General features: G+C 45.4%; 1 protein-coding gene across 1 annotated transcript in view; it reads right to left on the bottom strand.

The window, feature by feature from the left end:
* Window positions 1-14,150, bottom strand: part of Atp10a (ATPase phospholipid transporting 10A (putative)) — a 67,721-nt gene that overhangs the window by 37,855 nt on the left and 15,716 nt on the right. Inside the window, exon 3 of the mRNA XM_090321337.1 lies at window positions 6,461-6,665. Within this exon, the coding sequence (XP_090177463.1) occupies window positions 6,461-6,665 (205 nt within the window). The remainder of the gene's footprint in view (window positions 1-6,460; window positions 6,666-14,150) is intronic.

Below are 14,150 nucleotides of genomic sequence, written 5' to 3'. Positions count from 1 at the left end.
TACTAGCCCCAAATTTGCAAGTGTTGACCAACCATGGTTTCTTTATTTTCATGGCACTCTAACTTTCCTTAGCTTTTCATTTTGTAAGAGAAGTTTTAACAGAACAATTCAGAGTGAATGAGTTGCTGGTCCTTCGGGAAGACACTGTGACCCCCCAATCTGAGCTCTTTATCTTGCAGAAAGAGGATTTTATTATTTTAAGACTATAATAGCTTCTCCACCTGCACATGGCTCATTGTAGAGCATAATTAACCTGCCAAGAGCGAGGCCTTTGCTTCTACAAAGCCTGAGTTGCTTGTCCACAGAATTCTTAAAAATCAGTTATTTTTAGCGGATCGGGTGTCCTTTTAATTACAGACCATTAATTTCACATCTGCTTGTTTGTTGTTGGGTAAACCTGACTCATTTCAGAAGACTACACAAGGCCAGGATCCAGCTGCCGTTGCCTCACTCCTCTTCCTCTCCTCCTAGAAACTCTTTCCAAAGTCCTACCCAGCATGGAAATCCTCACTCCCTCACTCGCCTCCTTCTAGGCCGTCCCATTATCCACAGCTCAGCTCACTTGGCTCCCACATCCCTCCACCCTGTCTCCCACCCATCCACAACATCTGTAGAACATCTGGTCTACCCAGCCACTCACCACCCAGAACAGCGAAGCACAGTCTGTCTTAGTGGAAGACATTCAACTGATCAAACAAAATACTGACAGTGAGTAATCTTTAAGAAACAATAACAACAAAAATGTATTGGGCTCATGTGTCTGGAGGCTGGGAATGTCCACAATACCCCAGGAGAGAATCCTGGGATCTGGGGGAGCATGGGTCTCCCCAAAGTGTGAGCAATGCCTTTGTTCTCAGGCTCCAGATAAACACGGTCAACTTGAGGAGCACCCAGATTAAACACTGCTATGATGTGTGTTGGCCATACAGCTCTATCTGGGGAGGTCTGGGCTGTGTGTGAGGCATACAACACACAGCAAGGCACTGACTATATGAAGCGTTAATATGAAAAGGATTCACCTTAGCTAACATAAGCTCCCAAGAAATAAATGCTGAGATGCAACAAACTCATTGGTAAAATTTAAAGGCAATGAGCTATCAGCTCCTCCCACTTGAATCAATCAGTGAGATAAATTAAGCACCCTTTAAAATTAAAATCACACCTATGGATCTGAAGTGCTGGCAGCTCACACCTGTCATCCTAGCTACCTAAGAGGCAGATATGGAGATGGTCACTGATCAAGGGACCTCATATCTCAACCAATGCCTGGGTGCCGTGGCACATATCTGTCATATCGGCTACACTGGAGGATCAGGGCAAAAAAAAAAAGAAAAGCAGGATTCTCAACCCTGCACAGGTGGCTCATGCTTGTAGTCCTAGCTACTCAGGAGACTTGAGATCTGAGGATCACAGTTCAAAGCCAGCCTGGGTAGGGAAAGTCTGTGAGACTCTGTTCTCCAATTAACCACCAAAACCCCCAGAAGTGTAGCTGTAGTTCAAGTGGTAGAGAACTAGGAACAGTGCCCAGGCTCTGAGTTCAAGCCCCAGGATCTGCACATATAAAAATAAGTGGGGCTCGTATACACTGTGTGCATATACATTGCCATGTATAGACTAGTGCGCATGCTCCTTTGCCTGGGTTCTTGGCATCTGCAGTTAGGTTAGCTAAGGCCACCTGGCTGCAGAGAGCACTGCAGAGGGGATCTGTGGACGGTGACCAAATCACGTCTGCCTGTCCTAGGCTGGTGGCATCCTTCCCTTTCACCCAGGGACCCAAAGTGCTGCTTCATCTCTTCAGATGGCTTTGGAGCCAGGAAATGCCAAGGTCAGAGATGCAATTTGGCACAGCAGTCTGGCAGTCAGAGCTGCAGAGCTGGGCTGACAGTGGGGACGGAGACTGCAGGAATGTGACACACCCATGCATCTGCTCCCAGATGCTACCTCGGCGAGGGGCTGGACTGCAGTTGGGTACTGCTGCGGCCACGCTGGGTCCTGGGCACAGAGTGGCAGACAGGAGGCAGAGAGATGTGGGAATGGGTGCTGGGAGCAGAAGGCTGGGTTTGTGACATGATTTAAGAAGAGCCCACTTGGGGTCTCTCCCTTGGGTCCCCTCTCTGAATGTTTGGAAGAGGAAGAGGAGGACAAGCAGAAGAAGAGGAAGAAGGGGAACTGGAAAGGGAAGAGGAAGGAGAAGATGAGGAGGAGAAGGAAGAAGTGGGGGGAAGGGGGATGTCCTCGAAAGGAACCTCCTTCTCTTTTTTGCTTCCAAGTCACAAAGTGAGTGGTTTTGTGACTTAGCCACATATCCCATATCCCATGATGGGCCACAATCAGTCACAGGCCCAGCCTACTGTGGACAGCACCTCCAAAACATCAAAAACCTAATGAAACCTTTTTATCTCCTAAGTTAATCACCCTCAAGGTATCTGTTACTGTCATGGAAAGCTGATGAACCCAGGTGCATGAGCTGTTGCTCCAATCCCAGGTCCTTGGATTGTGTCTCCCATTGATGGGTGGTTTATTGTTTGTCTCCTGAATACCCAGAAGAGGGAAGGCTTCCTCTTAGGCAGCAGTCATCGCCTCCCACAACCTTCTGTCCTGAAGGCTGGAGATCATCAGGGCTGACATCAAGTTCAGAACCCAAGCCTGCATCAAAAGCACTTTCCTCTACTTTGACTCTAGAAACATAACATAACAAATACCTGGGCAGGGCCCAGGCCCATTCAGGTCTCGCTTGGCCTCAGCAATGTGGAGGCGTCACCCCACAATCTGCCCTCAAAGCACTTCCTGCCTGATAGTCCAGGTTCTGAAATGCTTGATAAAGGCCGGATGGCCAAACCAACTATTTGAAGTTCTGTCCAAAACAAACCTCCATCTGTAGGCCTTTGAAGTTGATTTTCTTAACCATTCACACGAAAGTGCTGGGTGTTTCAGCCAATGGCAGGTGCGATGGCTCAGAAGTCATTTCAGGTGAAAAAGAACTTTGGTTTCCTTCTAACCTCAAGACCCAGAGTCTAATGAGACACTTGGGTTTAGCTTAATCTTCTTCTCTAGAGTGGGGCTGGGGAGCTGGTGGGGATGAAACCAAGAGCATCAGATTATGCTTCACACACGTGCACACACACACACACACACACACACACACACACACACGAAAGAGAGAGACAGAAAGAGGAAGAAAGAGACACAGAGTCAAAGACATCAAAAATAGAGATACAGACAAAAACAGAGACACATAGACAACAAGAGACAGAAGCTAATAGAGAAAGAGGACAGATATACTGAGAGTAGACAGACAGAGAAAATAGAGGGAGAGACAGAGAGAAAGAGACAAAGTACTCCTTGGATTCTGTCCTATCACTTGAGATACATGGGCTTTTCCTGCACGAATGAAGCTGCTTTTCCTCAACCTACTCCGTTACTAGAACTTTCTGAGATGTTCATACAGGGCCTGGGAAGATAGGCACTTATCTAGAATTGAGCAGATCTGGATATTAGATATCTTTCCCAGCTCATGCTTTTTATCCTCCCCCCACCCCCCGCCCGATCTGTTTCATTTTCTTCTCCCCACCCACTCCCCTCTTTTTTTTTTTTTTTTTGCTTAAGCTCAGGGCCTGAGCACTGTCCTTGGGTTTTTCTCAAGGCTAGAACACTACCACTTGAGCCACAGCACCATTTCTGGCTTTTTTTTTATTATGCACGTGGTACCAAGGAATTGAACCTGGGTCTTTGTGCATGCTAGGCAAGCACTCTACCACTAGGTCAAACTCAGCCTTTTCTTCCCCTTCTGTGGCACCCACACGTGAGCACACACATCCACACATGCCTGGAAAGAGTTACTGGGTGAGAGCTCTTCCTACAAACCAACAATGGCAGCTCCAGACAGGCTGCTGACCTAGACACAGCCTGGGGTGTGCAGGATAATCCAAAAGACAAACCAAGGGAACACGCTTTTCTAGCAATTTAACTAACACAGACGTCGCCTCCCTTGACAGCTCTGCCTCAATCAGAATGTGGCTTCTAGGCTTAGATTCTCTCAAGGGGTGCCACCCTCTGTTGGAATGCCTATGTCCTCCCAGTTCTACTTCTGCTTTATGGCTTAGGCCCAGCTCTCCCTTACGGCTTCAATGTCTATCTAACATGCTTATTCACACAGAGCCGCGTGAGTACCAGAGGCAAAAGACGCTCCCCACTGTTGTCGAGGCTGCACTGAAAACAGTGGTTCCTGCTCATATACGCTTCCTGAGTATCCCATGAGTAAAACTTGGCGACAAATGAGTCTCGGCTGGGCACTGGTTATGTGTTCTCCTCTAATTTTTATGTCTGTTGTGATTTACATTGACGTTTGAGACAGAACCACAAGATAGACTTGGTTCAGAAAGGAAGATCTCTCTAAGGAGAAGTTAGGAAATGTGGTAGAAATAAAGAGAAAGAAAAGAGCAATAATCTAAATAAAGGCTTGTCAGAAAGGGACCCATTTATAGGTGGGCTCAATGTTAGGCCCAGAAACTCCCCAGACCCAGTACAGGGTGCACAGCTCTGTCTGGACTTTTCGAAAGAAGCAGAGGTCCCTGTGCTTGTGACAGTGGTAGCACGACACTGCACAAGAAGGGATACTCAGACTGACACAGCCATAACGCTTCCCTCAGCATATCACCTATGGACGCCTTAACATCCATAATACAGAAAATGAACAAAGTGGAGCCCAGTGGATTCTGGGTGAAAGGCCTAGGACAGCCCTCTCCAGGAAGAGCTCAGGGCGAGTAAGAGATGTCACACCATGACCTTATCCCTGTGAAAAGCAGGCATCATTTCCTGGAATGACCTTTTTTTAAAATTTTTATTTGGTTCTTGGTCCAGTCCTGAGGCTTGAACTCAAGGCCTGGGCACTATTCCTGAGCTTTCTCACTCAAGGCTACAGCTCTGTCACTTGAGCCACAGCAGTTCCACATCTGGCTTTTTGGTACTTAATTGGAAAGAAGAGTCTCACAAGCTTTGCTGTCCTGGCTGGCTTTGAACTGTGATCCTCAGAGCTCAAGCCTCCTGAGTAGCTGGGATGAAAAGGCGTGAGTGAGCCAGGCTGAGAATGTGGCTTAATGGTAGAGTGATTCCCTAGCATGCATGAAGCCCTGGGTCCGATCGCTCAATACTACATAAACAGAAAAACATAAACAGAAGTGGTGCTAGGTCCTAAGTTTAAGCCAAAAAAAGAAAAAGAAAAAGGTATGATCCACTGGGACCAGTAAGCCTAATAGAAATTGGTAGTCTGACCCGGGGTGTGACTCAGACAAAGGCCAGGACAAAGGTCAGACAGAGGCTAGGGGCAGCCCCTCTGTAGTCAATAAGACCCAGTGCTACTTTAATTTCACCGGATGTAGGAGGGGAAAAAATGTACCATGCATCTTCTGCAAGAGATGCAAGAGAGGATTAAGACAGAAGGGAAGGACCCGGGGGGAATTCCAGTTCACTGGTGTGTGTGTCTCCCCAGCCCCCTGCACAAGTGGCCAATGACCATATGAGGCAGAATTCAGAAACTCCCGTGAGGAGAAAACGCTCCTCACCTGCCCACTGAGAAACAGGCCATTGCTTCTGCCTGCTAGCATGGTAGACTTGGAAAATGTTGTACCCGTCCAGAGAGAGAGAGAGAGTGAGAGAGAGAGGGGGGGAGGGAGAGAGAGAGAGAGAGAAGGAAATATTCCTTGTACTTTGCAGAGCTTCTGAATATCCTTCTGAGACGCACAAAGGTATCCAGTGGAAATCGTATCACTGAGAAAGAAATCTTGCCACACTAGACAGAGGTCGTCCTCCATGGATGCTTGTGCAGGGCAGGGTCCTCTTAGACTGTCAGTCTTGTCTTCTAAGGAAGGATCCTGACCTGACAAGTATTTTAATCCACCCACAGAGCCCACTCCTAAGACCTGGTGCGACTCAGAACTTCATGAGCTTCTAGCAGAGGAACACAAAGGCGCAATGCATATGTGTCTCTGATCATATAAAATAATATTTATCAGAGCCGGGCACTGGTGGGTCACATCTGTCACCCTCGAGACTCAGGAGGATCTGAGGACGGCAGTTCAAAGCCAGCCTGGGCAGGAAAGTGTCTGCAAGATTCTTATCCCCAATGAACCACTCAAAAACTGGAAGTGGTGGCTCAAGTGGTAGAGTGCTAGCCCTCAGCACAAACAGGCTCAGGGGGCAGCACCTAGGCCCCGAGTTCAAGCCTCAGAGCCAACAAATAATAATTATCATTAATAATGGAAACAAAGGCGAGCTCTACAACTTGTAGGTAGGGATGGGAAGAAAAAAACTGGGAGGGAGCGAGGGAAGGGGTGACACTGTCCTAACAGAAACGTACTGGTGACCTGACTGATGTGTCACCCCTCTGTACACCACCTTTAGAATAAGAATTTTAAAAACCTGAACAAGTTCAAAGATGCTTGAGGAGGCGCTGGTCACTTACGAGCTCTGAGAAGCCGCGGACCACCTGCCGCCGTTTGAGGTTGGTCTCCCCGTCCAGGTTGGCCGTCTCGATGTGGCACAGGCCATCCGGGTCACTGGAGGACAGGAGCAGGATATCTGCCGGGATGATTTCATTACAGCGGAGACGCACGAAGTCTCCCACACGGATTTCTTTCCAGAACCGGTTCACGTATTTCTTCTCTTCCCTGGCAAAGAGTCTCCCAGTCAACAGGGCTTGACAAAAGTCTTCCCCCCCCCCCACCGCCCAGTCCCCTCGAACACATTTTTACAGGCTGTTTAGTCTCCTGACACACACAGCTGTTCTTTTCCAACACTTCTCCCCTACAAGGGCCATAGAGAAATGGAGGCATGGTGCTTTTCTAAATTTGTTTTTTTTTAACTGAAGGTTTTCAAGCCAGGATCAGCCAGCACTCTAGAGATAAAATTCCTCTGGGCATGGAGATAGTATCTTGTGAGTAATAATAAGGATTTCAGTCCCGAAGCTGGAGGCTTCACACCTGTAATCCTAGCTACTTTGGAAGCTGAGAACTGAAGATTATGGTTTGAAATCTGCTGGGGCAGAAAAGTCTGTGACTTTATTTCCAATTATCTACTCTGAAAAATCCAGAAGTGGTGCTGAGGCTCAAGTGGTAGAGCGATAGCCTTGAGCAAAAAGCAGCTCAGGGACAGGGTTCAGGCTCTGTATGAAAGTCCCAAGACAGGTATACACACACAAAATCATCATCATCATCATCATCACCACCACCATTACCACCACCATTACCACCACCATGGAAGCTAATGACTCACACCTGTAATCCTAGCTACTCAGGAGGCTCATGTTCAAATCCAGCTTGGACAGACAAATCTGAGACTCTTATTTCCAATTAACCAACAAAAAGCAGGTGGGAGACCACCAGTCTTGAGTAAAACAGCAAAGTCAGAGAGGGAGGCCCTGAGTTCAATCCCCATCCCCACTCCCCCAGCCAGAAGGGAGTATGGAAAGGAGGCAGAAGCAAAGAATTTAATATACCTCATTCTACAAAAGGGACATCTCTCTGCCCTGGGCAACTCCCCAATTTGGAGACTCCCAAAATAAACAACATAATAGTAATAGTGATGATGATGACGATTAAAGACATACCCAAATGCCTGCAGGGGTTCAAAATCACCCCTGGTTGAGAACCCTTACACCTCAAAGCGCCCAGGTTTTGTTCTATGTATGTAGAATGGAGGAAGCAAACCCAGGGCTTCACGCATGCTAGGCAAGGAATCTACCACTAAGTCACATTCCCAGCCCTAGTAGCTTGATTGGAAGGACACCATCCCTTCCAAACTCCCTAAAAGCGCAGGGATGCGGTTGCATTTACAATGTCACTGGCCACCTCTAGGCAGAAATGGGAGATCCTGAAGCCATGTTCTCAAAGCTCCTCCCTAGCCCTCGTTGATCCCATGGCTGATTCAGCTAACTGGATCAGGATCAGTTGTCTGCCTTCGGTGGACATCTTCCTGTATTTCCAGTGCCACAGATGGCATCTAAGGTCCTGTGCTCACACACAGGACATGTGTTTCACAGGAAGAGAACACGCGGCCTCCTCGGGTTCAACCCAAACTACAAAGCCATCTTTGTTCACTAGAAAAACTCTTTACATTCTTTGACTGCATTCACTGAGCAACATGTTTCCGGGAGCCAAGATTTTTTATTTGGGAACTCTCCATGTTGGAGGCTTTTCTTCTTGAACCAGAGAAGAAGTTGGACAAAATGCATGGGGTTTTATCCACTCGAAGGAAACATGAATAAGTTCATTCTCAAAGCAAGAGTCAGGCTGCTCTGATGGCAAGAACCCAGTGCTAGGCTCTTTAAAAACTGCCAACCTGGTTGTTGGTGCCTCACACCTATCATTCCAACCAATCCGAGGCTGAGATCAAGGTCTGATGAAGACATCCTGGGATGGAAAGGCTGTTATCTCCAGAAGTGGTGCTGTGGCACTAACAATTCCATTTGTAATCCTTAGCATCTCAGGACACTGAGCTCTGAAGATCGTGCTTCCATACCAGCCTGGGCAGGAAAATCTGTGAGATGAATCATGCCGTTTTATGTAGTGGAATGGATCAGAGTTTAGTGTCAGTGAATATGAGAAATGAGGTCTTGGAACCAATTTGTAATGGATACAAAGAGAGGACAGAATGCCGGATCCTCAGGAAAAAAAAAATCCTTCCCGAACTCACTTAAATCTAAGGGTTATTGAACGTGTAAGCATTTGCTTCGTGATAACCATTTTTACTTCTGGAAAACAAAGAATAGAAAAGAAAGGAGGGAAGGGAGGAACAAAAGTAAGGAGGAGAGGAAGAAAGGAGAGAAGAAAGGAGAAAGGGAGGGAAGAGGGCGCGAAGGAAATAATAAAGGAGGGCAGGAAGTGAAAAGTGAGGAAGAGATAGAAGGAAAGAAGAAAGGGCTGAGGGATGGAGGGAAGGAAGAGCGAGAGGAAAGGAAAGAAGGAGGGGAAGATTTCCCACAACCAGATATTAGGAAGAACAGTATTTAGAATCAAGGATAGGAGCCATGTCTGCTATTAATTTGGAATAATTTTTTCTAAGCTACTTTCCTTCATTCTTACAAACAGCTGAAGATGCTGAAAATGGCTACACATGATTATTATCAACTACAGAAAAGTAAATGTCTTCCTGGGTGTGCATCCCGTACTACAACAAAAGCCGTTCTAAGACATTTGATCCCCTCCTGAAAGCAATGCAAGGACATTTTCTCAGCACATGAAAACCTTGCAGCCCTGACTACCAGTAATTTCACCACAGAAAGAGTATGGAGGAAGAAGGAAACATTCAAGAGTTTTTTTAAAAATTCTTTTATGCCAGTACTAAGGCTGGAACTTCGAGCCTGCACATTTCCCTTCAGTTCTAGTGAAGGCTGATGCTCTACATGTAAGCCAAAACTCTACTCCCAGCTTTTTGGGGGTTTAGTTGGAAATAAGAGTCTCTTTCAGATGTGTCTGCCTGGGCTGGTTTTGAACCATAATCCACAATCCTCAGATCAGAGTCTCCTGAGTAACTACAATTACAGACACCAGTGCCCAGCTTTAGTCCCCATCCACCTTTATTTAAAAAACAAAAACAGAGGCAAAAAGAAACAGACATTTATTTTGGAACCTTGTTTCAAAAGTCAGGGTTACTGGCTAGTGTGTGTACTTAGCATTCACAAGGCCCCGGGTGCTAGCCCAACCCGCCCGCAGGTCAATGTCAGGGTCACTGGTTTGAAGGGAAGATGGCTGAAAATTCTGCCTATCCTTTCCTGATCATTTCCCATGACTCAGGGAGGCAAAGCAAGAAACCCACCAAGCTTCTCATAGCATCAGCTGTCAGGAAGTCTCAGAGCTTGGGATTCAGACTTCCTAGATTTCTGCCCCCTCCATCTCAGATCCTGGCAATGGCATCATTCAGCTGCTACAAACAGAAGAGTTCTGGGGGTGGGGAAGCACAGGAGAACGGTCCATCATCATTAGAGGCTGGGGTGCTGTCCCTGAACATTCTTATGTGGGGCCTGGCCTCAAAGTGCTATCCTCACCTGGCAGTCTCCTGAATAGCTAGGGTTTAAGAAGTGAGCTACCAGTGCTGGCTCTGTTGTTTGCTTTGAAAGCACAGCACTGCCCTGGCTATACAGGCTATCTTGCACGTGCTAAAAAGTACACACTGATGAAGCTAGCCAAAGAAAACAACAGCCATATAAATTCAGATTATAAATCTAAATTATGCATTTTTCTCATACCTTTCCATAATAGGCACAATATCAACAAGACATGTTTATATTCCAGTCTGAAAACAGAGCAAGCACAGCACTGGGAAGTACCAGGAAGCAAGGGCTAGCTAGGTTCTGAAGCAAAAGCTGCCACCAAACCCAGATGCTCAGCCAGATGCCTGCCAGTGGTTCATGCCTGTCGTCCTAGCTACTCAAGAAGGCTGAGATCTGAAGATGGAGGTTCAAAGGCAGCCTGGGCAGGAAAGTCCATGAGACTCAGATCATCATTCAGCAAAAAGTCAGCAGAGGTAGAGCGGTGGCTTCTGAGCAAGATGGAATACCAACCTTGGGCGAAAAAGCTAAAGGCTAAGCCATCAGTGGCTCAGGCCTGGGTGTTGTCCCTGAGCTTTTTCATTCAAGGCTAGTGCTTTACCACCTTGAGTCACAGCACCACTTCCAGTTTTCTGGTGGTTCAGTGGAGGGTTCGCAGGGTGATTCATACCAGGGCTGGCTTTGAACCATGATCCTCAGATCTCAGCCTCTTGAGTAGCTAGGATGATAGGTGTGAGCCACCAACACCAGGCTGGGTTTTCATTTTAAGTATCTGTTTTTTTTTTCTGTCTCTCAACAGTTTCCTTAGTTTCTGACTCTTCTGGAGTGAAGATTAAGATATCAATCACACTTAAAAATAAACAAGTCAGGTAAAAGGAACCCGGGCATCCATTCTCTCTTGAGAAGCTTGGCTATCAGGTCCGGCAGAAGGCTGTTTGTTTTTGCTTTGTAATGGAGTGTGAGTGTTCTGGGCCATAGTAGCCATATAATCTCTTTGAGGAAACATTGCTATCAAAATAAATAAGTTTCTTGTTTCATTCAAAGCAGAGGGAAAATAACAAGGACTGGCTTCCACACACCCACTGGTCTTTTCCAGGAACACTTACATTTGTTCCTGAGGTAGTGAGAATGTTTGTACTCATGATATCAAAGTCCTTGAATTTATCTACGATCAAATCTGCTTTAAACAGAGGGGGAAAATAATACTCAATTTTTTTCCAGTTTAAATTAAAACAAGCTATTTGTATATGAAAGATGTGTGGTTTGGAGTTGTGGTTTCTTTGAACACGCAGGAATATACTATTTTGAAACATTGCTATATTCTTCTCCTTGGTCCATGAAAAAGCAGCCACATATATTATTATTAATTTCTGTTTGGAGTTTTTCCAAAAAAGCCACACATACCATATTTTCACTGTTGAAAATGATTCTAGACTTCCACTTTGCGCCAAGATGGAAATAAGAGTGGAAGTTTTATCCATCTCCACCAAATAAAAAAGAAACACTTTTTTTTAAGTACCAAGACTGGGGCTTGAACTCAGGACCTTGGCACTGTCCTTTAGATTTTTTTTTTTTTGCTCAAGCTCTATCAGTTGAATCACACCAATTCACTTCCAACTTCTTGGTGGCTAGAGATACGAGTTTTCTAGACTTTCCTGTTTTGGCAAGCTTTGAACTACTACCCTTAGAAGTAGGGCTCTTGAGAAGCTAGGATTGCAGCTGTGAGCCACCAATGTCTTCTTGATCCTGATAAAGTAGCACAGATCTGTAGACAAATGCAACCCTAAGTCTTTCTGCCCCTGGAGTTGTGTTCTGTTTTTTTTTTTTCCCCCCTCAAAATCTCAGTGTTGCCCACAGAGGTAAGGAAATTTCTCCCAACTAGAAAGAGCCAGTTGCAAAAGCTCGTGTCCACCAGTCTAGGAAATAAGCAGCTCTCTAAATCAATAGTTAATACCTGGGTTGTGAGGGGGAAATCATCGCTTAACTAAAGGCTGCTCTGGTTCCATTTATGAAAATTGCAAAGTAAATCTCCCTTAGAACAAACTGTGTATGAGTAGGTTACTTGTATCCTAAAACCAAGCTCAAGAACTTTTATGAGAACTTAAAAAGAAATGACCAGCTTTCTCTAAGATATAGTGTACTAGGTTAAACCTCTAATCAACAATTACAAGGGAACACAATCAATTAGGATAAAAATCAATTCATTAGAAAGCGATTCAGAAAGGATATGGGGGATTAAATGATTAGATAAGGATATAAGACAAGCTAGAGAAGATTTAAGGAGACATGGAATGAACACTTGAAAAAAAATTAAAAGTCCAGATCAGATTTGAAGATTTGATTACTACAATGTCTGAGTTGTTTGTGCTTGTTTGTTTTTAATCTAGTAGCTGGAAGCTGGGTGCTGGTAGCTCACGCCTGTAATCTTACTCAGGAGGCTGAGATGTGAGGATTGTGGTTCAAAGCCAGCCCAGGAAGGAAAATCCAGGAGACTCTTATCTCCAATAAACTATTCAGAAAAAGCCAGAAGTGGCACTGTGGCTCAAGTGGTAGAGTGCTAGCCTTTAGCACAAAGAGGCTCATGGACAGTGCCCGAGCCCTGAATTCAAGTGCCAGCATGGCGGGGGGGGGGGGGAATCTAGTAGCTGAGGTACAGTGGATCAGCCACTGTGAAAGAAAAACTACTGAATGTAAACACATAGTATTCTGCACTATCCTATATGAGACAGATTTTCAACAAAACATGAGGGAAACAAGCCTGAGGGAAAGGACGGCTATTGGTCTAATATATCTATAATTTGAAACCATGGGGTGGGCCACAGAGAAACAGTTGAAGAAATAATTACTGAAAAATATCCAAATGTGTTTTTAAAATAAACCTTACTGCCACCAATTCAAAATGCTCAATAAACTCCAAGTACAAGAAACAAGAAATCTACATCCTGACTTAGCAAATGGCTTTAAGGTCCATTGCCTCATTGCAGATTCCCACTTGTAATCTTACCTACTCAGGAGGCTGAACCTCTCCCTCCAAAATAACCTGCAAAAAGCAGGTCTGGAGGTGTGGCTTAAGTGGTAGGGCATCAGCCAAGCAAACTGAGGACATGAGTTCAAGCCTTGGTTAAAAGTAAATAAATGGTAAAACCATCAGAGAAACAATACATGCTGTGCAAAGAAATAAATAAGAATAGTCAAATCGCATGGGAAGCAATGAAGCAGAAGGACAGAAAAAGTGACGCCGTATACCCACCAGGGATTCACAATTATAGTCCTAACTATTCAGGTAGCTGAGATCCAAGGATTATGGTTCTAAGTCAGCCCAAACAAGAAAGTCCATGACATTTTTATCTCCAATTATATATCATAAGAAGTAGAGCTATGGCTCAAGTGATAGAGCACCATCCTTGAGCAAAATAACTAAGGGACAGAGCCCAGGCTCTGAGTTCAAGTCCCAGTACCAGCACAATAAATGAATGGATGGATGGATGGATGAATAAAATAGAGAAGAATTTCTTTGTAATTTTTAAGCTGAGGACAGGTAGCAAAAGATAAAGGGAAAGCCAACCCTACCACATGGCACTGTGATATTGGTAAGAATCTGCAACCAATGATGAAGGATAAGTGTGTGTGTGTGTGTGTGTGTGTGTGTGTGTGTGTGTGTGTGTAGCATGTACCTTGCAAATTGGAACCGTCCCTCTAATTTGTAGGCAGAATAGAGGGGTTCCTGTTGAGGCATCAAGATGTCCTTCTAAGGAAAAGGGTGCTGTGGCCATCAGCGTCAACCAACTTGATTCACGTGACCGCCTTCTACCCATTAGCAAGTTTACCCAAACCACTGGGCCGTTCGAAGTTCAACTGCATGGCAGCTGACAGCTCTTCTCCATCACTAGGAAAACAAAGCCAGGAAGAGAAGCATGCTCATTAAATAATCGAGCTCGTGTAGAATCCCAGGATGAGACTACAGGCAGGCCATTTTATCTATATGGAATTCTCACTGAAAAGAGGAGGCCCTGCAGCTCCAAATAATCTCCAGGTTCTATTTCCAGCTGTTTCAAGATAGCATGGAGTAGTTTGTCCCAGGAGGATGCTGAAATGCCAACCTGTGGTG

The sequence above is a fragment of the Megascapheus bottae genome, chromosome 30, assembly GCF_031878675.1.
Source record: "Megascapheus bottae isolate mThoBot1 chromosome 30, mThoBot2.hap1, whole genome shotgun sequence".
In the NCBI taxonomy this organism is placed as follows: Eukaryota; Metazoa; Chordata; class Mammalia; order Rodentia; family Geomyidae; genus Megascapheus; species Megascapheus bottae.
Note: the sequence above shows the minus strand (reverse complement) of the source record. Positions and strands in the feature narration are given on the sequence as shown.